At 47.3% G+C, this 25,847-nt stretch overlaps 1 protein-coding gene and 1 pseudogene across 6 annotated transcripts in view; both read right to left on the reverse strand.

Moving 5' to 3' along the window:
* Positions 1-4,755: 4,755 nt before the first annotated feature.
* Positions 4,756-25,847, reverse strand: part of TRIM26 (tripartite motif containing 26) — a 30,054-nt gene continuing 8,962 nt past the window's right edge. The window contains exons 2-9 of one of the 6 annotated variants that reach the window (XM_008955109.5): positions 20,958-21,046; positions 18,599-19,086; positions 18,362-18,457; positions 16,449-16,679; positions 10,018-10,040; positions 9,422-9,537; positions 9,171-9,203; positions 4,756-6,867 (exon numbers count right to left, since the gene is read on the reverse strand). In XM_008955109.5, coding sequence (XP_008953357.2) covers positions 6,185-6,867; positions 9,171-9,203; positions 9,422-9,537; positions 10,018-10,040; positions 16,449-16,679; positions 18,362-18,457; positions 18,599-19,036 — 1,620 coding nt within the window. In that variant the 5' untranslated portion in view covers positions 19,037-19,086; positions 20,958-21,046 and the 3' untranslated portion in view covers positions 4,756-6,184. Of the gene's footprint in view, positions 6,868-9,170; positions 9,204-9,421; positions 9,538-10,017; positions 10,041-16,448; positions 16,680-18,361; positions 18,458-18,598; positions 19,198-20,957; positions 21,062-25,847 lie in introns of all 6 variants that reach the window. The other 5 variants (XM_003829748.6, XM_008955110.5, XM_008955111.5 and 2 more) reach the window with 5 other exon arrangements.
* LOC103783494 (polyadenylate-binding protein-interacting protein 1-like) lies at positions 6,891-9,155 on the reverse strand (annotated as a pseudogene).

Consider the following 25,847-nt stretch of genomic DNA (forward strand, 5'->3'; position numbering starts at 1 on the left):
TACATGTTGTTTGTTGAGTAGGGTGCTTTGGCTTTGATTTTGAGTGCCTATAGTAGTGTGATCCCTGTATGATTTATTTGGCAGTATATAACATCAGTGGTATCTGTGACTTCCTCATTGACTTAAGGTGCACTTATTAGTGAAGGCTGTGGTGAAGTTTGGCTGGGAACTAAGATGCTAGGTGGGCCAGTCTTCAGGCCCTAGTGATGGCAGCAGTGGGTTGAATGAGCCTGTGCTTGGGCCCACAGAGTGGCTTAAACTGACAACAGTATTAGTGGGTCTTGGAGGGCCAATTCTTGGGCCTTCAGGTGACTTGCTCAGATGCTAGCAGTGGCAGCAGTGGGCCAGGCATGTGGGCAACTTCTCAGGCTCCTGGGCAACTGGTGTGAAATGGGTAATGGCAGTAGCAGTGGTGGAACAACCTGCTAGGACCCAAGCAGTCTGTGCTGGTGTTGGTGGTGGCTGTGACAAGTTGGGCAGGCTAGTACCCTGACCCACTGGTAGCATGTGTGGGTGGGTGTCAGTTGTGGTGGTATTGGTAGATTGAGTTGGACTGACCTCAGATCCTGACAGGAATGATTCAGATGCCAGTGGTGGTAGATTGGGCTGGGCAATTTCCGGGCCCCTGGATGATGTGCTTGTGTACTGGGGCGATGGGATCAGGCCAGCAGACCTGTCCTCAGGGCCCCCTGCAATGCATTCAGGTGCTAGCTGTGATAGACAGAGATGGGGAGGTCCCCAGACCACTGGCAGAATGCTCAGGTGTGGGCTGGCTGTGGTGGCTGCACTGTAGTCCTGCAACCAGGGAAGGCAGGGCCACTCTCAGCTGGCGCATAATGAGCAAGTAGCTGTGGGGAGTGTCATCTGCTCACACCTTTGTCCACACCAGCCCATAGCAGCAGTGATGGGATTTGTCCTAGGAATGTGCGGAAGTGCCCCGTCTCTACTCTCCCTCCTCAACTTAGCCTTGGCTTGGCGGCAGCAGCCCCAGCCAGGCCCAGGGGCAGAATGCAGACCCAGGTGGTTGAGCTCTCAGAATAATGACTACAGGTTTGCCACCGGGAGGGCAGGACCCCTCTCAGGTGGAAGAGCAAGGACAAGTAGCCACAGGGAGTGCAGTCTTCTCAAGCCCTGGTCTCACAGCAGCCTGTAGCAGTGGCGATGGGTTTTGTCCGGGGGGTGGTGCATGGGAGTGCTCAGTCTCCCATCTCTTTTTTGCCAGGTGGCAGCAGTAGCAGCAGCAACAGCAGCGCTACATCAGTCCGGCCTCAGGTCAAGACTTAGGTGATAGGCATTATTCTGGGTACTTGGGATGCATCAGTTTTTAAAAAGTTCCTTTTTAAAGCTCATGCCTGTAATCCCAGCACTTTGGGAGGCCAAGACAGGTGGATCACCTGAGGTCAGGAGTTCATGAACAGCCTGGTCAATATGGCAAAACCCCATCTCTTCTAAAAACACAAAAAAATTAGCCAGACATGGTGGTGTGCGCCTGTAGTCCCAGGTACTTGGGAGGCTGAGGCAAGAGAATCGCTTGAACCTGGGCAGCGGAGGTTGCCAGTAAGCCGAGATCACACCACCGCACTCCAGCCTGCGCAACAGAGCGAGACTCCATCTCTATTAAAAAAAAGAGAAAATCTATGGCTCTTTCTGTTCTCCCATAACCATACTCTAAATGCACTCTTTCTGTACCCAGTTTGTCCCTGCTTTAGGACTTTGCTGTTCCCTCTAGCTGATGTGATCTTAGACCTTCCCTCTCACCATTCAGATTTCAGCTCTCATGCCATCTTCTCAGGGAACTCCCTTCTGATCACACATTATAAAATAGATACTAGGTCACTATCTATCAGACTTATTTCACTTCCTTGCATAGTGCTAATTACTTTTTTTTTTTCAATTTTAACATACTGCCTGTCACCATTTGCTGGAATATAACCTCCAAGAGTGCAGAACTTTGTTAACCTTATCACTGTTGTAACCTAGAAACATCCTGGCACATCACGGGTACTTAATAAATGAATTCAGGAGACATATGAAGCCTGGAGATAACAGATTTGAGAGAATACAGAAAATAGGAGGAAAAGTCAACAAGAAATAATTCAGGCAGGGCACAGTGGCTCACGCCTGTAATCCCAGTACTTTGGGAGGCTGAGGTGGGAGGATCACTTGAGCCCCGGAGTTCAAGGCCACAGTAAGCTACGAGTGCATCATCACTAGAGCCTAGGTGACAGAGTAAGACCATGTCTCTAAAATAATAAAAATTCAGCCAGTTGTGGTGGCTCACACCTGTAATCCCAGCTAGTCAGGAGGCTGAGGCAGGAGGATCACTTGAGCCCAGGAGTTCCAAGGCGGCAGTGAGCTATGACCCCACCACTGCACTCCCGCCTGGACAAAAGAGCAAGACTCCATCTCTAAAAATAATAATAATAATTCAATAAAATTTCCCAGAACTGAAAAGCTATAAGTTTCTAGAATGCAAGAGCCCACTGATTTAACCAGCACAACGGAGGGAAAAGCTCATACAAAGTCACATCAAGAAATCTAAGAGTAAAGGCATGGAGTCTCATGCCTCTAATCCCAATGCATTGGGAGGCTGAGCATCACTTGAGACCAGCCTGGGCAATATAAGAAGACCCCGTCTCTACAAAAAAATAAACAAATTAGCCAGGTGTGGTGGCATGCTCCTGTAGTCCTAGCTACTCAGGAAGTTCAGGTGGGAGGAATACTGGAGCCCAGGAGTTTTGAGGCCACAGTGAGCTATGATGCACCACTGCCCTCAAGCCTGGATGACAGAGTGAAACCCTGTCTCTAAAAGAAGAAAGGAGGGGGACCACGGAAGGAGGAGAAAGGAGGAAAGGGAGGAGGAGAAGAAAACTTTAAGAGTAAGAACATAGATAAGACCCAAAACTTCCGGTAAAAAACAAAAACAAAAAACAGGCCATATACAAAGGATCAGAAATCAGGGTGTCACAAGAATTCTCAACAACAAAGGATGCCAGAGGGCAGTGGAGCAATGCTTTTGAAATTCTGAAGGAAAATTATTTCCAACCATGAATCCTAAACTTAAGGAACCTACTTAAGTATAAAAGTGGGATAAAGATATTTCCAGATATTCGAGATTTTAAAAATTCAACTTCCATGCACCATTTCTCAGAAAACTCCTAGAAAATGTTCCACCAAAATGAAGTAAATTAAGAGAGAAAACACAGGATAAAGAAATAGAAGCAATCCAGGACCCCCAGTATGATGGTGAAGGAATATCCAGGAAGCCACGCACAGGTCAGGAAGCAGCTATTCCAGATTCAAGGCCAGGAGGCTTCAGAGATGCATCAAGACAAAACTGGTAAGAGCACCTGGCGAAAGAGGACCTGGAGATTTTGACAACCAGTAAAGGAATTTGGAGTCCAATAAGTAATAAAGACATAGGAAATGATGCAAAAAGGGAAAAGGAACTCCAGGAAGACAAATGGTTCTGCAGGAAGGAAAAATGATCGTGGCCACATGCACAGCTCAGGTGTGAATAGCTTTTACACAGATGTAATAACAAGCACACTGAATACTTGTTTAACCAGTTAGTACCACACTGAAGGGATGGTGATGGATGGAAGAGAATGTCTGTGTGTGTGATAAAGGAGAGAGAGAGTAGAGGGCTGCATCTTCCTGCTCCACAGTGGGAAATGAGAGGATAAGGCCCCAAACACGAGTTATTTAGAAAAAATTAAGGCAAACACAAAATAGTTTGCTGAAAGGTATGAACTGGGTCTTTGGAGGGAGGAATGGGGCAGGGAAATGTTCCTATTTGTAAGAAGCACTGTAGAAAGTTTACCATATGTGCAAGTAGAGTTATACAAAACGAAAAACTATGAATATAAAAAATAAAAAGGGAAAATTTACATGAGCCCACAACTTAGAGAACAGAGGAAATATGCTCTTTGCCACTAGCGTAATTTTACAGGTAGTTTCGTATAATCCTCCCTTTTCCATCTTTAAGATGGCAATTTAAAAAATCAGAAAGGACTGCTGGGCGCGATGGCTCACGCCTGTAATCCCAGCACTTTGGGAGGCCGAGGTGGGTGGATCATGAGGTCAGGAGATCAAGACCAACCTGGCTAACATGGTGAAACCCCGTCTCTACTAAAAATACAAAAAAATTAGCCGGGCGTGATGGCGGGCGCCTGTAGTTCCAGCTACTCGGGAGGCTGAGGCAGGAGAATGGCGTGAACCTGGGAGGCAGAGCTTGCAGTAAGCCAAGATGGCGCCACTGCACTCCAAACTGGGAGACAGAGTGAGACTCCATCTCAAAAAAAAAAAAAAAAAAAAATCAGAAAGGACAAGAAAAACAGTTGACTGTGTTAGGATGCAAGGCTGAATCTCTGCACATTCTATTTCCTCTGAGGCAGTGCTTATTTTCCAAGGAAGAATTTTTGGGTGTGCTATACTGGAGGTCTCCCTTCTCAGGGAGAGTCACCACTTGCTCCAAAACGCTGGACCTCAGCTCAAGGACACCACTGCAGGAGGAATAACAAGGTGGAGCCACGTGACAACTTGTCTGTGTTCCGCAGTAGGCTCTTTTTGAGGGACTTCCAGAAATGACAGCATTTGTGCAGAGAACAGAAAGCAAAGTTACACTGTTACAGAAGGCACAGAAGGAAAACTTTCGGCTACTGCTATCAATGGAATTTCTCTGTAGCCAGACTGATGTCTGGTGGCATTTGAGATATAATATAGATATAGACCTACAAATACAGAACTCCAGGCTGTTCATTCAAGTCTTTATTGAGCACCTACTCTGTGCCCAGCACTGCACTAGGTGCCATGAGAATACAAGAGTAGTATAAGATGTTATCCGCCCTCCAGGAGCTTACAAAACTAGAGGCAGAAATAAGATGTACATGTGACTCAGGCAGCATGTGACACACACAAAGTGGGCAGCTCTGAGACAATGGTGGTCAAGAGACCACTGAGGCCCAGAGCCGTTGGAACAGTCTCTTAGAACAGGGTGGAGGACTTAAAACTTGGATGAACAGGGGCTGGCAGAGCACTTGGAATGGGTAAGGACAAGACTGGGAGATCAATTTGGCTGGAGCAGGGGAGCTTGTGTTAAACTGTGATGATGAGGGGCACCTGGACAGAGGTTGGGTCGGTGGGCAATGAGAAGACATGTTACTCCCTCTCTTGACATGAAGACCTGGTGGGCTTGTGGCCTCCTGCTGCCTTCCTTTCCCTGTCTTCCCATCTCCACTCTCTCCTAGGAAAGTGGAACCTGGATGCTGGTAGGACTAGAGACAGAGGCTTAACACCCTGCTGGGGAACCCGGTCAGCACTCCCGAGGCAGGAGAGGTTCTGCTCCACCGGATGTTTGTCTTGGTGTTTTTGGATGTGCTGATCAAGAGCAAGATGTTCTGGATTCTTAAAAACTCCCCCTCACAAGGACCAATCCAGAGATAATTTATTGATCAGTGATCACAGCTTGTACCCCAAAGCCGTGTATGTCTGGATCCTTCCCTAAGACCACAGATAGCTCCAGGGAGTCCCACCTCCTTGGCTATGGAAATATGCTCAGCCCTGGTTTCAGAGAAGCCTGGACTCCACTCTAGACCCCATGAGATGATATGCACTGGTACTCCAGGCCTTAAATGGCCTGGGAAGCCTCAGTGGATTTTCATTGTTTATTTTCAGCATTGCCATGTATGCTTAACTCTGAGTTGGGGTGGGGTAGGTCTGTTTAAAATGCCAGGGAAGGTGGGCAGCAGAGTGGATTTGTGCAAGAAGGAACCTGGGGGGGTTTAAGGACAGCAAAATGATCTTAGGCGTAATTGACTGGTTTTTCTGAGGTCTTGCCACACTGGGCAAGAAAATGCTGCATCAGGCCCTTATTCCACAGAGAGTGCAGAGCTGGGGCCAAGGTCGTGGTCAAAAAGGAAAGGAGCACTCATGGACTCCAGGGCCAGAAGTTCCATTGGGAAACCAGCAGGAGGTGGGAAAAGATCCCCATTAGGGCAGTAGATGGAGCAATAGCACTGAGTGAGATTTTAGGGGGCCACAGCAATGGGGAGGTGGCTGCCAATGGATATGGGGTCCCCTGCTCCAGGTGCTTAGGCCAGGCATCCCGTCCCCCCATTGAGAGTCCTGGAATTCCAAAGAAGTGAAGCATCTGAGGGTTGGGGCCGGGGGCAGATGTCAGGGCTCAGGGTCTTAGCAGGAGGCGTGTTCCTGGCCACTTGAGCCACAGGAAGGGGACCAGGCGCCGGGTGAAGGTGGCAGTGAAGGTGTAGATGAGTTCCTGTGACTCTGCATTGGTGAAAGTCACGGTGCCCCCTTCATAATCCAGGGCGATGCCCACTCTCCGGGGCCGCAGTGCTGGGAAAAGCTCAGCCTCGGGGCTGGTGTTGGCCCAGATGCCGGAGGAGGAGAGGCGCAGCGCCCACACGCCATCCTCTGGCCGCAGGGAGAGGTCTCCCTTCCTCTTCATAGAGTCTCTAGCCACCCCCACCATGCAGCTTTCCAGAACTTCCTCCTCTTCCTCCTCCTCTTCTTCCTCTTCATCGCCCAACGATTCCTCATCTTCATCCGTTTCCCAGTCGTCGTATCCATCCCCATAGCCGGCCTCCTCTTCCTCCTCCTCCTCTTCTCCCTCTTCCTCCTCATCTCCCTCTTCTTCATCCTCAGACCAGCCCTCCCTCTCCACTTCCACTTCCCAGTAGACCTTGCCCCAGGTGAAGCCCTTGCTGCCCAGCACCCCAGGCTCACAGTCAAACTGCTGGGGGTGCAGGTAGGCACTCTTGTACAGGCTGGTGTAGGTCACGCACTTCCAGTCCTCTGACAGCTGCAGGTACCCACTGGCCGACTGTGGGTCCAGGGTGACGCTCACTGTGGGGACAACGGGGAAAAAAAAAAAAACAGCATCACTGTTTTGTTTTGTTTTTTAAGTCAGAGGGAATAAAATTTACTTTGGCATATAGTGTTAAACAAAATTAAAGTTGCATATATTAGTAATATAACTCAACATCCTTAATTTGGTATAAGTGTGACACATTTTCTGGCTTTGTATTCTGCTAAATCACCATAACTAAACTGCTTTATAAACATGATATACTGAAATTTAACTTGACTGTTCTCGCTTACGCTCTGATTCCAAACAAAACTTTTCATAAGCTTCCTCTATCTCTGGATCTCTGGGTCCAACTCATCATTAATATCATCCAAGTGTGGATCACCAGCCCCTGAAAAATCTGTTCCATTTTCTTCATAATCCAGAAAAAAAGTCCTCTTTTTCAAGTAACTCTTGATATGCTTCTTGGTAATCCAGATCAGCTGCAGTGAAAGGAACACTATGAAACACAATTACTATGTGAGTGAACACTATAAAATGTTGGTTCATTCACATAGTAATTGGGATCTTTTTTGGCTGTTGTATTTCTGTATGATGAAGTTGCATGGACTCTACCCCAATTACTGCACTGGAGTTCTACAAGCTTCAAGAGCATCTGTTTCATGTCTCTGCCACAGCTTGCATCTATAACGACATTTTCAATTTCCTGAATAATTTCTTCCATATCAGTCCTTCCTTTTCCTTCCAAGCATCTTCCAAAACTGACCCTGTCAACTTCAGCAATTTTATTGCACAAATTAAGCTGTCATCCATGGGATTAGAAAAGAGGGCATTCGGGCATTCGGCAACTCCTGAAGACCAACCTGAAGAATATCTGCCCTTGTAACCTGTCCATTTGTTCCTCCGATCTCCAGGTTATGATAAAGCTCTCCCAGAAAGGGTACAAATGCATGAAATTGTTTTGGAGTAACTTCATCCCCTTTTGCAGCTTGATCTTTAATGTCATATTCAGTCTGACATCTTTGAAGTACAAATTGGCAGAAGGTGCTACTCTCTGTGCTAACTGTCAGATGATGTCAGGTAATTACACAGGTGAGCTCCCATGTAAGAGAAATTTGGGGCTGGGCACGGTGGCTCACGCCTGTAATCCCAGCACTTTGGAAGGCCGAGGCGGGTGGATCACAAGGTCAGGAGATCGAGACCATCCTGGCTAACACGGTGAAACCCCATCTCTACTAAAAATACAAAAATTAGCCGGGCATGGTGGTGGGCACCTGTAGTCCCAGCTACTTAGGAGGCTGAGGCAGGAGAATGGCGTGAACCTGGGAGGCGGGGCTCGCAGTGAGCTGAGATCATACCACTTCACTCCAGCCTGGAAGACAGAGCAAGACTCCATCTCAAAAAAAAAAAAAGAAGAAATTTGGGACAGATGTGGCCTCTGAGTTCCACAAGTTCTTGCAAAGCATCATCTGTTGTAACACAAGCATTCAGGGTCTCTGTAAACTGTTCCAATTTCAGTTTCAAAACTACCAGGCTGCTCTGTAAGATGGTTCAAGAAACCCTGAACAGGTACTGACAGAGTGGGATAATCCTCACCATCATCCTCATAGGATTCTCTATAATTAGAATAACCTGATAGGTAAAATTTGACGGTATTCGCAGACAGCTCAGACATTAATAAAGAAGCTACAACCACCTAAGGTTTAACCACTGCTAACTCAGTTCTGTTATGGGATTTTATCCTGTGAACTAGATGAAGCTCTCAGGGCCTCGTTTGCTCCCAGATAGGCCGACCTCCTCAATGGTTCTCACAAAAGCCAAGTGTGAAATTGGGCCAGGAGGAGACCACCAGTCTTCACAATCCAAGGGGCACCATTCACATCTTGGTCTATGTGGATGGCGCTCCTTGGTGGTTGGTATGCAGTGTACAACCTAACTGCAGGGCTGAGAGGGAGCACAATAGTGGGGCCTGTGGTGGATATGGCCTCTGGTCTTAGGTTGCCCCTGCTGTTTGCTCTGAATATAGGAGCCATGCAGCCAGGAAGATGAGAGAAAGCTTAGCCACAGGAAAAGGACTGGTGGTAGGACCTGTGAGGATAGGAAAAAGAAAAGCAAACACAGGGCAGAGAAGGATCAGACTAGCAAGCAGAGGCCTCTACTGCAGACTAAAGAGTAGGCTGATTAGAAAGTGCAAAGAGGGAGGGGGGCTTCTATTGTGCAGCTGGGAAATTCTTCCTGTTGCAAAAGGGGCTACCTGGGGGAAAACTGAGCAGTCAGAATCTCTGCAGGCGGAGTTTTCTATATTTGATGTACATCTGGGAAACACCCTCTAGACACTCACCTGTCTTATATTCCAAGTCTCTCAGCAGCTTCCCTGGGGAGAAAAAAGGACAGCAATGACTCAAGTCCCGAAAATTTATGAGCCCATTTCTTGCTCGGGCAGTATCAATTTCCTGATAGGGATCCATGTCTAAGACAAGAGGCCCTCAGAAGAGTGAGGCTCGACAAGGTGATGGAAAGGAGCCGGGTGCGCTCTTTCTACGAGGTAGCCCTGCTCTGACTCCCACCCTTTGTGCGCTCCCCAACCCTTACCCTGGAATTCCCTCAGGCCTCGTTGCAGAGAGAGGAGTTTATCTGAGAATTCTCCGGTCTTTTTTTTAACCACTCGAGCAATGGGTTTCCCAACCCAGAACTTCTTCCGTGGATACCTAAGAAGATGACATACATAACAAGCTGTTACTCAGCTCTTCTTACTTTCCTTCATACTTATCTCTCAATCCTCATGGCAATTATGAAGGGGAGAGGAAAGGTATGATTATCCCCAAACAAGTGACAGAAAAACAGTGGCCCAAAGACACCAGCTGAACCAGGGCTTCAGAACATCAGTAGACTCCACATCCAGGGCGCTCTGTCTACTAAGCCATGTTTCTAACCTCTCTGCTCTGTCCCACCTCAAATAAGGCCAGTGGGCCAAGGAGCTGGGCTACACAGAGAACTCATAAGGAGGAGAGCAAGACTGCAGTTCTCAAGGATGTGTCCTGCTCCTCAGAAGGGCATCAGGATGAACCATGGGATGTGAGTACCTCTGGCACCATACTACTCCCCATGAATTCAAATGCACCTGGTCAGAAGGGGAGGGAACATAAACAAGGGGGATGAGGTATGCCATGGAGAGGAGACTCTTTTACCTGTTTAGGAAGTCTCTCGTGTCCTAGAAGGGAAAGAAAAAAGCACAAGTATCAATATGAATCAAATAAGACTTCAACGCATCTGCACCCAACACTGTAGCAAAGATGGGACATATCAGTGAACAAAACAAATGTGGTCCCTTTTTTATGGAGCTGACATTCCAGTGGGGTCACTGCATAAAACAACAAGAAAACAAACAAAATCGGCACAATGACAGAAGCCACAATGGCTGGGAGATGACATGGGCAACCTCTCTGGGAGATACCTGCGCAGAGAATTGACGGATAAGAAGTACTGGCCAGATGAAGAGAGGTAAGGTAAGACAGGAAAGGGCTTGGTGAAAGCGGCAGAGGCCAGACTGCGCAGGGCTGGATATGCATGGTAAGGAGTTTGACTTTTGCTCCACGTACAGTGGAAACCCACCAAGGGTTTCAAGTAGGGGCATGATATGTGTGATCCGCTCTACATGTGGCTGAGACTGCTGTGTAACCTCCAGAGTCCACTCTCCCCTTCCTCCTTTTAATAATAGAACCCCCGGAGTTATTGCTGGTCAGGCGGCCACCTGGGAAGACTACATTTTCCAGATCCCCTACGACAAGGTCTGGTCATGAGACTAAGTTCCAGCCAATGGAATGTGATAGAAAGCAATGACCATAATTCTGGGCATTGTCCTTTAAAAAAAGAAAATTGCTTTCTACTTCCTTTTTACCCCAACTGAATTTTGGACATGGTGGCGGTGAGCCCAACTTTGACCACGCAGCAGAGGACAACATCCCTAGAAGCTGGTGGAAGAACCACATGAAGTAACCCAGTCCCTTGGATAAGCTTATGTACAGCTACTGTGATAGCTCTAGACCCTGCACCTCTGAACTGTTAACTAAGGCAGAAATAAACTTCTATTCTGTTTGCGTCACTGTACAGCAGTGAGCCAAAACCCTAAGTGACCACTCACTTGGCTGCCCCACAGAGAAGGGACTAAGGAGGCAAGAGGAACATGGGGAGGTTGGTCCGGAGGCTTTTGCCGTGGACCAGGGGAGAGCTAAAGATGGCCTGAACTAAGGTGGTGGCAGTAGGGAGAAAAAGAGAGAAGCAATACATTCCAGGTATTTTAGAGACAGATTCAACTGGACATACTGGTCAAGGATAAACAAGAACAGAGCATGGTTTGTACAGGAGGGAGAATGGTGGTGCTATCTCTGTGACAGACAGGTGGTAGGGCAGGGTGAGTGGGAAGAGGGCTATTCTGAGATGCTCAGATTCCCTTTTGTGAGTCAAAAGCCTCCTTAATACCCTGTATTAATTGATTTTTGCCTTCCTTTCACTCATTCCACAAATATTTATTAAGTGCTTCCTAGGTACCAGGCACTCATCTAGAAGCCTCAGAACAGTTAAAAAAAAAAGAGAGAGAGAGACAAATCCCTACTTCTGTAGAGCTGACATTCTAGCAGGGGGAAGCAGACAATAATCAATGTAGCAAATACATCATACTACGTGAGTGATACGCACCACGGGAAAAGAGAGCAGAGTGAAGGGGGATGGGAGCAGGGGCCGGTGGGGTGCAGGCTGGCTTCCTGGAGAGGGTGAGATTTGGGAAACAAATGGAATTAACAAGTTGTGGCTGCTGATGACTGCTTCTAAAAGTTTGGGAAGAGTTGTGAGCTTTACTCCAGAGGAATAAGACAAGAAGTCAGAGGCACATCCCAACCCCCCGCTATGAAGCAAATGCCCAGAGATTGGTAGCACATTTCTGGCCAAGTCCTCTAACATGCCCCTCAAAACATGTAAGTCCAAGGCGGCTTCAGAGGACAGGCAACAAAACAGACAGCGTGTCCTGACAGCTCTGCTGACAAAGGTGGCATAAAAGAGCAAATGAATGGAGCAGTAGCTGGAGTGTGGGCCAGAGGCCCAGTTGGGCATATTTCCTGACATGGAAGTTCCTAGAACAGTAGAAAGGGAGAGAATTATACAGGAGAATGAAAAGTCCTCTAAAGGTTAAAGGTTGTGAGCAGCCCAGAGAGGGTGGGTCCCGAGAGCCAGGGCAGGGCTGGCCCTGCGGAGAAGAGGCTGAAAGACTCAGGAGCCCCCATCCACAGCCACGTACGGGGCCTCTGGAGGGAAGTGATCCACCCAAGTCTCCTGGAGGACTCTTCTCACCCAAGACATCTGAAGCTGTCATGAAACAGGCAGAGCCGAGCAGTGGGGCTGCGGCAATGAGTCATGGCAAGCTCCCGGAGGGGATGTGCCCGGTTACTAACAGAGAGCATCAAGAAAGTTCTTCACGGGGGTGTACAGCAGGAGAAGCAGGGTGCAAGCATGCCACCTGATCCTGCAGGGCCTGCCCAGGTTACCAGGGCAGGATGCAGTGTCTCTCTGGGCCTCTCCTGTCACCCCAATCCCTTTAATGTCTTCTTGATGCTCCCAGCCCATAGGTTTGTCTTTCCTTTCCTATCACCTCTATCAAAAGGTCTCTTCTATTTTACACATTTTGTCCTTCTGCTTCTCTCTCTCACCTGTATTTCTATTTTATTTTAATTTTTTTGAGACAGGATCTCACTATGTTGCCCAGGCTGGTCTCAAACTCCTGGGTTCAAGCAATCTGCCTGCCTCAGCCTCCCAAAGTGCTGGAATTATAGGTGTGAATCACCACACCAGCCTCACCTGTATTTCTCTATCAGACTTCTGGACCCTATTTTAGGTCTTTTTCTTACTATACTTTGACAGCCAAATAATCTCTGGGAAAATATTAATGCTAATTAGGGAGTTAGCTGTCCAGTTCCCACGCAGTACAATCAAACTCAAATAAGCACACAGACAAAATCTACCAATACCATTTTTCTGCGTATGGTTGGTTACCCAGTTTTCCTAGCACCATTTATTAAAGAGACTGTCCCTTCCCCATTGCATGTTCTTGGTGCCTTTGTTGAAAATCAGTTCGCTGTAAATATGTGAATTTATTTCTGAGTTCTCTACTCTGTTCCATTGGTCTATGTGTCTGCTTTTATATCAATACATGCTGTTTTGGTTACTACAGCTTTGTTATATATATATATATATATATATATATATATATATATATATATTTTTTTTTTTTTTTTTTTTTTTTTTTTTTTTTTAATGGAGTCTCACTCTATTGCCCAGGCTGGAATGCAGTGGCGCAATCTCGGCTCACTGCAACCTCTGCCTCCTGGATTCAAGTGATTCTCCTGCCTCAGCCTCCCGAGTAGCTGGGATTATAGGTGCGCACCATCACGTCCAGCTAATTTTTGTATTTTTAGTAGAGATGGGGTTTCACCATGTTGGTCAGGCTGGTCTCAAACTCCTGACCTCGTGATCCGCCCGCCTCGGCCTCACAAAGTGCTGGGATTACAGGTGTGAGCCACCACAACTGGCTGTAGTATATTTTGAAGTAAGATAGTGTGAGGCCTCCAGTTTTGTTCTTTTTGCTTAGGATTGCTTTGGCCATTTGGGGTTTTTTGTGACTCCATATGAATTTTAGGTTTTTTTCTATTTTTCTGAAGAATGTCATTGGTATTTTGATAACAGGGATTGTATTAAATCTGTAGACTGCTTTGGGTAGGATAGTCATTTTAACAATATTAATTCTAATCCACAAGCATGGAATATTTTTCCATTTGTTTGTGTCCTCTTCAATTTCTTTCATCAGTGTTTTTTAGTTTTCATTAAAGAGGTCTTTCACCTCCTTGGTTAACTTCATTCCCAGGTATTTTATTTTACTTTTGTAGCTATTGTAAATGGGGTTGCTTTCTTGATGTCTTTTTTAGCTAGTTTGCTATTGGTGTATTAAAAATGCAGTAGACTTTTTATGTTGATTTTGTATCCTGCAACTTTACTGAATTTGTTTATTAGTTCTAAGAGTTTTTTGGTGGGGCCTTTAGGTTTTTCTACATATAAGTATAGCCGTTACGGAAAACAGTATGAGAGTTTCTCAAAAAACTAAAAATAGAACTACCATATGATCCAGCAATCTCATTACTAGGTATTTATCCAAAGAAAAGAAAACCGGTATATCAAAGGGATACCTGCACACTCATGTTTATTGTGGCACTATTCACAATAGTTGAGATGTGGACTCAATCTAAGCATCCATCAACAGATAGATAAAGAAAATGTAGCATATATACACAATGGAGTACTATTCATCCATAATAAATTTGAGTTCATGGAAGTAAGACAGTAGAATAGTAAGGAGTAGAGGCTGGGAAGGGGGCTGGGGAGAGGAGGGTGGGGAGAAGTTGGTTAACAGATACAAAGTTATAGCTACATGGGAAGAATAAATTCTAGTGTTGTGCAGTATTGCAGGGAGAATATAATTAACCATAATTTACTATACATTTTCAAAAAGCTAGAAGAGAGGATTTTGAATGTTCCAACACAAAGAAATGATAAGTGTTTGAGGTGACAGATATACTAATTACTCTGAGTTAATTATTATATATTATATACATGTATCAAAGTATCACTCTAGGCCAGGCACAGTGGCTCACGCCTGTAATCCCAGCACTGTGGGAGGCTGAGGCAGGCGATCACCTGAGGTCAGGAGTTCAAGACCAGCCTGGCCAACATGGTGAAACCCTGACTCTACCAAAAATACAGAAAATAGCCAGGTGTGGTGATGTGCGCCTGTAATCCCAGCTATTTGGGAGGCTGAGGTAGGAGAATCGCTTGAACCCAGGAGACAGAGGTTGCAGAGGCAGGAGAATTGCTTCAACCCAGGAGGCGGAGATTACAGTGAGCTGAGATCACACCACTGCACTCCAGCCTGGGAGACACAGCGAGACTCTGTCTCAAAAACAAACAAACAAAAACCTCTACATCCCATAAATATATACATTACATAGCACTAAAATTAAAAGAGAAAACACAAAACAAAAAAAGAAACCTACCAGTACCAATAACATTTCCTATACTAGTTTCAAGCAGACACCATTTTCTCTCCCTTCCCTTGACCTTATCCCACCCCAGGGAGAGCTGCAATCTGAGTGCTCTGAGTCATTGAGGGCCAGGCTTCTGCTCTGAGGGCCACTTCTCTGGGTGCGTTAGGAAAAGGCACCCCTCTGGGCAAACACAATGGATTTCAGCCCCACCACATCCTCAGCTGTGTGCCTCTGTTCCACACAGTAGGCATTCACACATGGCAGGGGCATGGGGAGAGGAAGGAGAAGAGAAACGGGCAAAAGGAGATGCAGAAAATGACCCAGTCAAAGAGTATGACGAGAGAAATCTGAGAGAACAGAATGACATCTGGAGGAAAAGAGGGGGCCAGAGAGACATTCTGGACAAAATAAGAACAAGAGCTCAGAGCCCAGGAGTCAGGACATCTGGGCTCAAGCTGTGACCTGACACCCACCCCATGGCCTGGGACAAACTCCTTCCACTCTCTGGACCTCAGTGACTTCATCAGTAGGGGATGGACTGGAAGGTCTAAAATCCCTGCCAGTCCTCATTCTGTACATCTGAATTCACAACAATGAGGAGCAGGTGGCCGCCTCCTTCTGCAGTCTGTCCCAGTGCACATACTGCAGAGTCTGCCTTGCTATCTCTCCCTCCTGGCTATTGCCCTGCCATTAGCCTGGGACTCCACCTTCCTAGAGATCCTGGGTGGCTCTGCTGCTGACAGACAGACCCAGCCACCCTAAACAGTGCAAGTGGGTGGGGGAATACCATCAGAGAGCCCCTCCCCTCCCAGCCTATGAGAGCAGGAAGGTTGAGCCCTCTACCCCTCCAAAGGGGGCTGGGCCCTCTTCAGGGTAAGTGTGATCCCCAGAGGCTCCCGGGGGGAGGAGATGTGGTGCCATTTCAGCTTCACAGCCAGTTCTTCAGCCCCAAACCCTCCCTTTCTCACTATCAAAGACCCCTCCTCTAGGAGGTGCCCCAAGGCCCCCTTGTCTGCTTTCCATCTTGTTCTCTGTGTGGTAATCCCATGGGCCAAAGAAAACCTGGCCATCTCTGTCTCCCTTCCCCAGTAACCCTATCTCTTCCAGATCCTCTGGGTCTTTGAGAGGAGCTGCTGGTCAGCCCTCCCTCAGCCACCCCCAACCACAACACCATAAAAAGCTTCCACCAGCTGCTAAGTGTCTGCCAATGACTTGTTAAGAGGGCTTGTGATGGCAGTGATGAGGATGGAGGATGGTAAATGATATTAATAATCTTCCCTTCCATTTTCTACTATACCATTTAGTTTTTTGAACAGTTTTGTGTAAAAAGTTTATTTTTTGAAGTGACAGCATGCCAGTTATTTCATTTTATGCTCATGCAATCTACAGACTAATTGGCAGGGGTAAGGATTATCATCTCCATGTTTCAGATGACAAAACTGAGCCCCCAAGTCTTCTAAGGTCCTGCAAGTGAATGGCAGGGCTGGGACCCACCGTCCTGGTCCCTGGCGCCCTGCCCAGGGACAGCCTCTCACCTGCATGAGCTCTGCAGCTGGCTGCTGCGCCTTGCCCTCCAGTTCGGAGATGACCAGGGCCAGCCGGGCAAGCTCCCCGACGCCCCGGCTCTTGAACTTCTCCCTGCCCTCCGTGAGCTCCTGCTCCAGCTTCGCCAGCTGTTCCAGCAGGTGTTCCTCCCGCTCCCTCAGGAACTGATGACCCTGCTCAAACTCAGCCACAATGTACTGCCTCTGGTCCTGGAGCTTCTTCTGCAGGGGGCGGGAAGGGGAGAAGGGCTGACACCTCTGCTCAGGGTGGAGGGCCCAGTGCTGGAGGTGTGCAAGGCTGGCTCGTTCACCTCGCTACCCCCGTTCAGGAATTCTACAGGATCTGGAGTGGGAGGAGCTATAGAGGGTTCCTGGTCCACACTCCTCTTCTCAAAGAAGACTCCAGTAATGAATTAGTTCAGTTCACCCCACCACTATATGGTCAAAACCCTGTCTCCACCTGACTTGTCAGCCACAATCTGTTCTAGCTAAACCAGTACGCTCTGGGGCCCCTAGAGAAACTCTGTGGGTCTCACTCATGAGCCGACGCACTTTTCCCTCCTGGACAAAATCTGTCACCTCTTCCAGGAAGTTTTGCTTGATTAATGTCATCTAAGCCTGACCAGCCCTCTCTTCAGCACCCCACTGTTCAGTCTAAAATATCTATATGTACCCCACCCCTGCCATGTAAGACCGTATTCTGTTTCCTCAGCAAAATTGTGTGACGTCAGTGCTTAGGGACCATGTCCTTTCCTGCCTCCAAATCTCCTCCCCAGCTGGGGTTGGGGGAGTCCTCAGTGGCCCTGTTGAATGGTGCTGGGCTGGGGGCAGCCATGCACACTGAGGGCCTGGAGGGGTCCTTGGACTTGGCTGTCTCTAGCTTACTGTTTCCCTCTCCCTAGGCCTAATGACTCACCACTGGCCCTGACCCCACTACTCCTCCACTGCCCATTTCCTCAACATACACAGTTCCCCAGAAAATCAGAACCATTTGATCAGTTCCCCCCAACCCCATCTCTAATCAAGTACATAATGTGCTGCCTGTTTTCTAACTACAGTTGTCCCTTGGTATCAGTGGGTGATGGGTTCCAGGATCTCCCTCCCCAAGGATACCAAAATCCAAGGATGCTCAAGTTCTTATGTAAAATGGAATAATAGTTACATAAAATCTACTATATACTTTAAATTATCTCTAGATTACTTATAATGCCTAATATAATGTAAATGCTGTATAAATAGCTGTTACACTGAATTGTTTAGAGAATAATGACAAGAAAAAAAATCTGTACATGTTCAGTAGAGATGCTTTTTCTTTTTTCTGAATATTTCTGATCCATGGTTGGGTAAATTCGCCGGTACGGAACCCACAGATAGGGAGGAGGTCCCACTGTACTGGCAACCATGATCCTGGGCCTGGACCTCACTACATACAGCGCCATCAGAATTGGCAGGCCTGCCTTAGCTGTTTTCTAGCCCTTCCCTCTCAGTTCTTACCCTGGAGCCAGCTCCCTCCTTCTAAACCCTCTCCACTCTCAGGCAACCTTGTCTCTCTCTCTCTCTTTGAAAGGAAGAATGAAGCCACACCTTCATCAGTCCCCTGGCAGAAGAGAACCAGCAGCTGGACATGGGCCCTGCCATCAAGGTGACAGTCACAGAAAACGGAAGGGACTCTAGCTGACATCCAGGCAGCCCACTTGTCTCTCAGACAAGAAACAGGCCCAAGACTACACGGCTCAGAAAGACAGCACTTGGGCTAAAACCCAGGTCTGCTACTGCCAGGCTGACGCCCATCCTCCCTGTGAGCAGCGCCTAGAAACACCTCCCAGCTGCCGCCTACTTGCCCAGGCTCACCCTGCCCTATACGGGCGCACCGCCTCAGGGCTTCCTGAAACAGCCTCACTTACCAGCGCGGCCAGGATATCAGCTTCTCCCTTTGCCTGGAAGCCCTGAATTTTGTCTCTGTCTCTCCTTAGGGTACTCAGGTGGTTCAGGATTTTTTCCTGTGGAAAAACAAGCAGTGGCAACAGGTGGATGCTCTGGGCTGGGGCAGAAAGGGAGACTCAGGCTGAGTCCTCTGAGGAATGCAAGGTGGAGCGTCCAGAGAAGGTGGCAAGGCACCCTCGGGGGTGAAGAGGGCTTACCCTGTGGGGCTGGGCGGCCTTCTCCATGAGGACGGCTGTGTGGGGCCTGTGCTCCCGGGACTCCCGGCACATCACGCACAGCAGCTTCCCGTCGTCCTCACAGTAGTAGTGCAGCTTCTCTCGGTGTCGCTCGCACAACTTCGCGTCCTGCTGCTCCCGGGTCACCTCTCCCGGCTGCCTGCCCTTGTCCACCTTCAGCCGCTCAATGTTCTCCACCAGGCTGGCCAGTTGCCACACGGGTCGGATGTTCTCCTTCTTAAAAGGCTTCTTGCAGAGTGGGCAGACAGGGCGGCTCCCTGAGATGGGGCGGACGTCTGTGGTGCAGCTGCGGCAGAAGACGTGGCCACAGTCAATGGTCACAGGGTCCCGCAGGTAATCGAGACAGATGGAGCAGGTCACCTCCTCTTCCAGGCTCCGTAGTGGGGCTGACGTGGCCATGGTATCCTTAGTTCAGAGAGGTCTCCGTTCACTGGTGAGGACTTCTTCTCCTTGGAGACGCGACATAGAGTCAGGAGCAAGCACAGTAAAGGGGCAAAGGTGGCAGCCTGCACAGGGCTGCCAGCTCCAGCACTCAGTCAATCGACAGACACCACCAGCTCCTACAAGGCTCACACAATGTCAAAGAGAAGAGGACCTTATAGATCTAGTCCAACTCCCTCATTGTACAGATAAGGATATGGAAACCCAGAAAGATTAGCTTGGTAGAGTGAAGAGCAGGACAGCCACTAGCCTATACCTTGCTGTTGGGAGAGCCTCAACACCCTTTCCTTCTATCTGTTGGAAAATCGCTGTAATGCACCAACTGTAATAAAAAATCACTCACTACCTGCTGGGAAACTCATAATGATACATATATAAATCTACAATGTCTACTGTGGACACAGTGCTCCTTCACTCAACTGTGCAAAGCACAAGACACACGAGCAGTCATGGGGGTCCTGACAGAGTCAAGAGACCGCCCGTTTTTTTTTTGGTTTTTTTTTTTTTTAGATGGAGTCTTACTCTGTCGCCCAGGCTGGAGTGCAATGGCGTGATCTCAGCTCACTGCAACCTCCGCCTTCCAGGTTCACACCATTCTCCTGCCTCAGCCTCCCGAGTAGCTGGGACTACAGGCGCCCACCACCAAGCCTGGCTAATTTTTTGTATTTTTAGTAGAGACGGGGTTTCACCGTGTTAGCCAGGATGGTCTCGATCTCCTGACCTCGTGATCCACCTGCCTCGGCCTCCCAAAGTGCTGGGATTACAGGCGTGAGCCACTGCACCCGGCCAAGAGACCCCTTTTGTTTGCTCCTCAAGGTTTCAGGTTTCAAGAACTAAGAGAGGGCAATGTGACATGGCTCACCCTGTAAATCCAACACTTTGGGTGGCTGAGGCAGGAGGATCAGTTGAACCGAGGAGTTTGAAACCAGCCTCAGCAACATAGTGAGACCCTGTCTCAACTAAAAAAATTTAAAAATTTTAAAAAATACCCCAGTGTAGTAGCATACATTTGTAGTCTCAGCTACTGAGGAGGCTGTGGCAGAAGGATTACTTGAATCTGGGAGGTGGAGGCTACAGTGAGCCATGATTGTACCACTACACTCCAGACTGGGCAACAGAATAAGAGACTGTCTCAAAACAGAAAACCAGAAAACATTAAAAAACAAACAAACAAAGAGTACTGAGGTTCTTTACCAAAACTTGAGAAGCATCGGGAAGCTTCAGGAGTCTGACTGTCAGCATTTCCCTTTGTGAGTATTTCCCTGGGCTGTTCTATAGTTTGGGTTTAATTTGCTTCCCCTAGAAGGCTGGACTCTAAACACAGCCCTCCAGAGGAGCACAGCTTAGCCTCAGTGGACTTGTTCTTGGCTGTAACTGCCTCGTCTAGATGGCAGGAATCCTCAGGTGGCTGTGGCTGCTATGTGCTGTGAGGCCTTGGCTTGTACAGGGAGCAGGGACACACAGAAAGGACTCTGCTTCTGTTTACCTTTGTAGTCCTGGCCCAGTTCCAGGCTGAGGTGATGAGCCTCAGTACATCTAACCCAAGAGCAGCCTCCTGCCCCTGACTCTGTGTGACAATACAGAAGTCACTTAAGTACTGAGCCTCAGTGTATCCATCTGTAAAATGGGAAGAGTGATACTTACCTTTAAGGGTTTCTAAGCAGGTCATGTGAAACAATTATGGGAAAAGTGCTAAGCACAAGCCTGGTACACAGAAATCTAGGAGAGAACCCACAACCCCTGGTTTCCAAATCCAGTGAGTGTCCAAACCACAAACAAAGAGTTAAATTCAAAAGTGGCAGCAAAAGAGGAAGTGAGTAGAACCAGCCACAGTGACACACGTGCTACAGAGTTCAACAACATCGTCACGGGGCAGTACCTGGAGGACTTGCTCTCCTATAGATCCATGGAAGGCAACTAGAGCAGCGCTGGGAAGACAACCAGCAGGGCACAGAGGTGACTGCGAGGCTGGAATGAAGCAACCTGAATTACAGGCAAATCAATACTATTAATGATTATGTATGGTGAAAGTCCATCGCAACAGAGTTCAGTGGCCTCTGTCAGTAGTGACATTAATGGGACAGAAATAAAACCCCCAGTCTATAAGACCCAAGAGTAAACAAAACAGGGATATAACGTCCACTCATTGAGGGTCTAGTACAATAATACATAAAAAGTGTTTTATAACATAAAAGGACTACATAAATATAAGAGACTCTTATAGTGCTGATAATAAATTCCAACTGGAAGCACTAATGGATCTAGGTATGTGTGACTTTAAGAGACATAATGAGGGGAAAATCAAGCACCTTCGAAGCTCAAATGAAGGAATCAAGGAATTTAACTGTCAAGTGAAAGTAATATCAAGTTCCTACATGTTAGTAATGCTAGTAGAAATGCTAGGAATTGGCCGGGCACGGTGGCTCACGCCTGTAATCCCAACACTTTGGGAGGCCGAGGCAGGTGAATCACAATGTCAGGAGATTGAGACCATCCTGGCTAACACGGTGAAATCCCATCTCTACTAAAAATACAAAAATTACCCAGGTGTGGTAGCATGCACCTGTAGTCCCAGCTACTCAGGAGGCTGAGGCAGGAGACTCAATCACCTCAACCCGGGAGGCAGAGGTTGCAGTGAGCCGAGATCGTGCCATTGCACTCCAGCCTGGGTGACAGACTGAGACTCCATCTCAAAAAAAAAAAAAGAAAGAAATGCTAGAAATTGCCTGGTCCAACTCCTTGGCTTTACTGTTGAGGAAATAAGCCTGGCTCAGCACTTTTTCAGTTGTAACATACTGCAAGTGTTTGGAAAGAGGAAAAAGGAGTGGTACTGGGCGTGTCTGTGGGCTTTCAAGCCCTTTATCATGTCTCTTTGCCAAATGGCCTAGAAGTTTAAAAGCTGAGGTTTTTCTTTGTTGAAGGATAGCCTGTGTTATCTTTGGGTTGGGAACTTATTTTGCAATTTACTTGCAAAATAAGAAGAATAAAAGGACTATGAAGAGCTCAGCTACAGCTCTTCTTCCATGCAAAACAGGACACCTCATCACCCAGGCTCCATGCTGGGGTTTGATGGTCTCTAAACCTCCTGAAACTGTCTAAAAATTATTGCATATGTACTAGATACCTAAAATTGTCTGGGGATTACAGAAGAATAACCTTCTGTAAGATTAATCAGCAAATAAGTAGAAGAGGGATAACAGAATTAGAAAATCATTTTGCGACTGCCATTATAATAGCACAAGGATCATCAATAGATGCTAAAACTATTAGGTGAAAGGTTTTGGGGGATGAGATAGTACCCATGGTGCCAAAGCACCAACGAATGGATTACTTCCTGACATACCTTCGTAAGGAAGAGATCCAGTGGTTATCTTAACTAAGTGACCAAATCCAGCGTCATCAGCAGACGGGGCAAAGTGGCATGTGCTTTCTGGCATGGCACTATATGAATCACACAACATTACCTATGAAGTTTTTGTGCCAAAAATGTTTGACTTGAATGAATCTAGTCAAGACTTTAGATCTAACTTCCAGTTTATAAAAAATATAAAGGAAAGGAATACTCTGAAGTATGTTACAACTGAAAAAGTACCGATGGAGGAATTAAACCACACCATGAGGAAAGAACCAGATAAATCCAGAATGCTGGACATTGCACATGGCAACTGGCCTAGTCTTTTAAAAAGTCAATGTCATAAAAAAAAACCTTCGAAAGAACTGCTTTTGATTTTTACAGACTAAAGAGAAATAATAACCAAATGTAATACGTGAACCTTGATTGGATCCTGTAAAAAGAAAAAAAAGGTTATAAAAATAGTCTTGGAACTATTGTGGGAAATTTGTAAGTAGACTGGGTGTTGGATCATATTAAAAAATTATTTCCTCTCTTTCTTTTTTTTTTTTTTTTTTTGAGACAGGGTCTTACTCTGTCCCCCAGAGTGCAGTGGAACTATCTTGGCTCACTGCAAAGCAAAATAAAAAGCTAGAAAAGTTTTCTGGGGAGGGAGCTAAAGTTTTCTATCACATTCTTAAAGAGGTCTGTAGTAACCATCAAAAATGGTTAAATCACTGATACAGAGATCATGGTGCTTGACACCTTGTAGAAGCTCAATACACATTTACTGAACAAGTGAATGGATTCAGGGGAACTGCAGACAATGTTAGTTGTATAGAACCATTTGTTTTTGAGAGTCTGCCATAACTAGATAAACGAAACACAGTACCACTTCTATGACCAATCCCTTCCCTTGCTTATACAGGCTCCTTCTGAGGAAACTGAGGCTCAGCAGGGTTAAGCAACTTGCCCAAGAGCACATGGCTAGGAAGCAGTGTCTGGTGCCAAGGCCTCTGCTCAATCCACTACACTCTCTTCCCTACCCAGGCACACTGTAAAATGGGGTCTAATACCAGCTCCTTTGTTAGGAAGCTCAGATGAGGTCATCTACATGGAAGGGCTTTGTAAGCGGAGTAATGCTGACAAAAGAAAGGGGGCATATATTCTGCTGATACTGACCAAAAGCACCCTAGCCTTAGCTATGACAAACTTTCACATATGGGGTGAGCAATAAAGTGTCCCTGTTGGACAGTAGTTTTCCTTCTTAGTGATGGAGGATCTCAAGATTTCAGAATTAGGAGAAATGAGGTTGAGTATGAGAGATGTGAGCAGACCAGAATAACCGCTCCCCTTCCCCATACACAATTCTGTCAGGTCCAATGCAAAATTCACCCTCTCCAAAAACTCTTCCCCAACTTGCCACACCCTGCTATGGTTCTGCCCTTTTATACCTTCAGTATATTCTCTGTGATTATCTCAACAGGTTTCCACAATAAGAGGTAAAACCATTACCCTTCTCTCCATTCCTGACTCCTGGGCAGACAGAAACCAAAATCAGAGCCAAAAAAAAAAAAAAACCTCAGAGATGACCCACTCCACCCCCACTCCCTTTACTCAGATGAGAATTCTGAACCTGAAGAAGTCACTTCATGAACTCCCTTGCACCAGAGGTCACACATCCCTGCTGGGAGTGAAGGGGCATTTTTCTCTCTCTTCAATAAACCAGAAGCGGCCGGGCACGGTGGCTTCTGCCTGTAATCCTAGCACTCTGGGAGGCAGAGGCGGGTGGATCACCTGAGATCGGGAGTTTGAGACCAGCCTGACCAACAAGGAGAAACCCCATCTCTACTAACAATACAAAATTAGCCAGGTGTGGTGGCGCATGCCTGTAATCCCAGCTACTGGGCAGGCTGAGGCAGGAGAATCGCTTGAACCCAGGAGGCGGAGGTTGCAGTGAGCTGAGATCACGCCAATTGCACTCCAGCCTGGGCAACAAGAGCAAAACTCCATCTCAAAAAATAAAAATGAAAAAATAAACCAGAAGCTAGCTGCAATTCTATAGAACCAGGAAGATGCAACAAACAAGCCCTGCAATGTCCTGGTACCCTCCTCACAGGCAGAACTGCAGACACTCCCTACCTTTCTCTAAGAGGTTCCCTTTTCCCTGAAATCCACCCCTCCCCTATAAGTCTCTGGATCTCATAAATACCTAATCTGCATATGTCAACAGACTGGTCAAGGTGACACCATGTAATTTCAAGATGTGGATGCATGCACGATTATTGGCTCCAAGAATAATCACTATGAGCTGCAAAAACTAGCTGAAAGCCGGGCACAGGGGCTTGTGCCTGTAATTCCAGCACTGTGGGAGGCTAAGGCAGGAGGACTGCCTGAGCCCAGGAGTTTGAGACCAGCCTGGGGAACATAGTGAGACATTGTCTCCAAAAAAAGAAATTAGCTGAATTAGCTGGGTGCGATGGCACATGCCTATAGTTCCAGCTACTTAGGAAGTTGAGGCAGGAGGATCTCCTGAGGCCGGGAAGTTGAGGCTGCAGACAGCCATGACTGCGCCACTGCACTCCAGCCTGGGTGAAACTCTGGCCTGCCTCCGGCTCCTAGATGCCACCCAGAGAGGTGCCCTGGTAGACACTGAATCCCAAATGTGGACTCTGGGGCCCAAGAAAGTAAATGGAGAGGCCTGGGTTTTCATCCTGGCCTCCAGGGTACCAGTTCAGGCCTCTCTTGAGTATCCCAAGCTGCTTCTCAAGCATATGTCTGGACCTCCAAACAAGAGCAAAGCACCTGTAATCCCAAAGCACTTAGCCTAGAGCTCCATTCCCTGTGGGTACTCCATTTAAGGGCTCCTGGGTCCCAGATTAATCTCCGTTATTTTAATCTGAGATAAGCAAACTCTCCATGGGGTAAACTTCCGTGAGACACCTCTAACAAACCTGGAGAGGCCAGAATTCGGGGCAAAAAGCAAGTGATCTGGATGTGCATACTAGGAGTGACTGCACCGCTACTGCCCAGGCCAAAGGCCTGGATCCCAGGCTGTCCCAGGAGATCCCAGTGACTGTGGATGATGCGTTCCTGTGGTCACACTTGGCTTACTTTCCCCACGGAGCTGAGCATCAGTGGTGCTCTGAAGCACAGTGCAGGCCACAAAAACTACCAGGGCTCTGAACGCTAGAAATCCCCACAGGGCTCAAAGAGGGGCAGGAGGTAGCAGCCAGCTGGGAGGTGGATGAGACAAGGCGTTAAATTGCCCTGGTCTTGCGGCTGACCCACAGGGGAAAATTGAGGGTTCTTCATATTTGTGCCAGAATATCTGTCTAATGTTGAATCATGAACCAAGCTCTCTCGTCTAAAATATTCCTAAGTGTCACTTGGTGCTTTGCACCAAATATAGGAAGGAATCCTTTATCATCTTGTGGA

The sequence above is a fragment of the Pan paniscus genome, chromosome 5, assembly GCF_029289425.2.
Source record: "Pan paniscus chromosome 5, NHGRI_mPanPan1-v2.0_pri, whole genome shotgun sequence".
NCBI classification, from domain to species: Eukaryota; Metazoa; Chordata; class Mammalia; order Primates; family Hominidae; genus Pan; species Pan paniscus.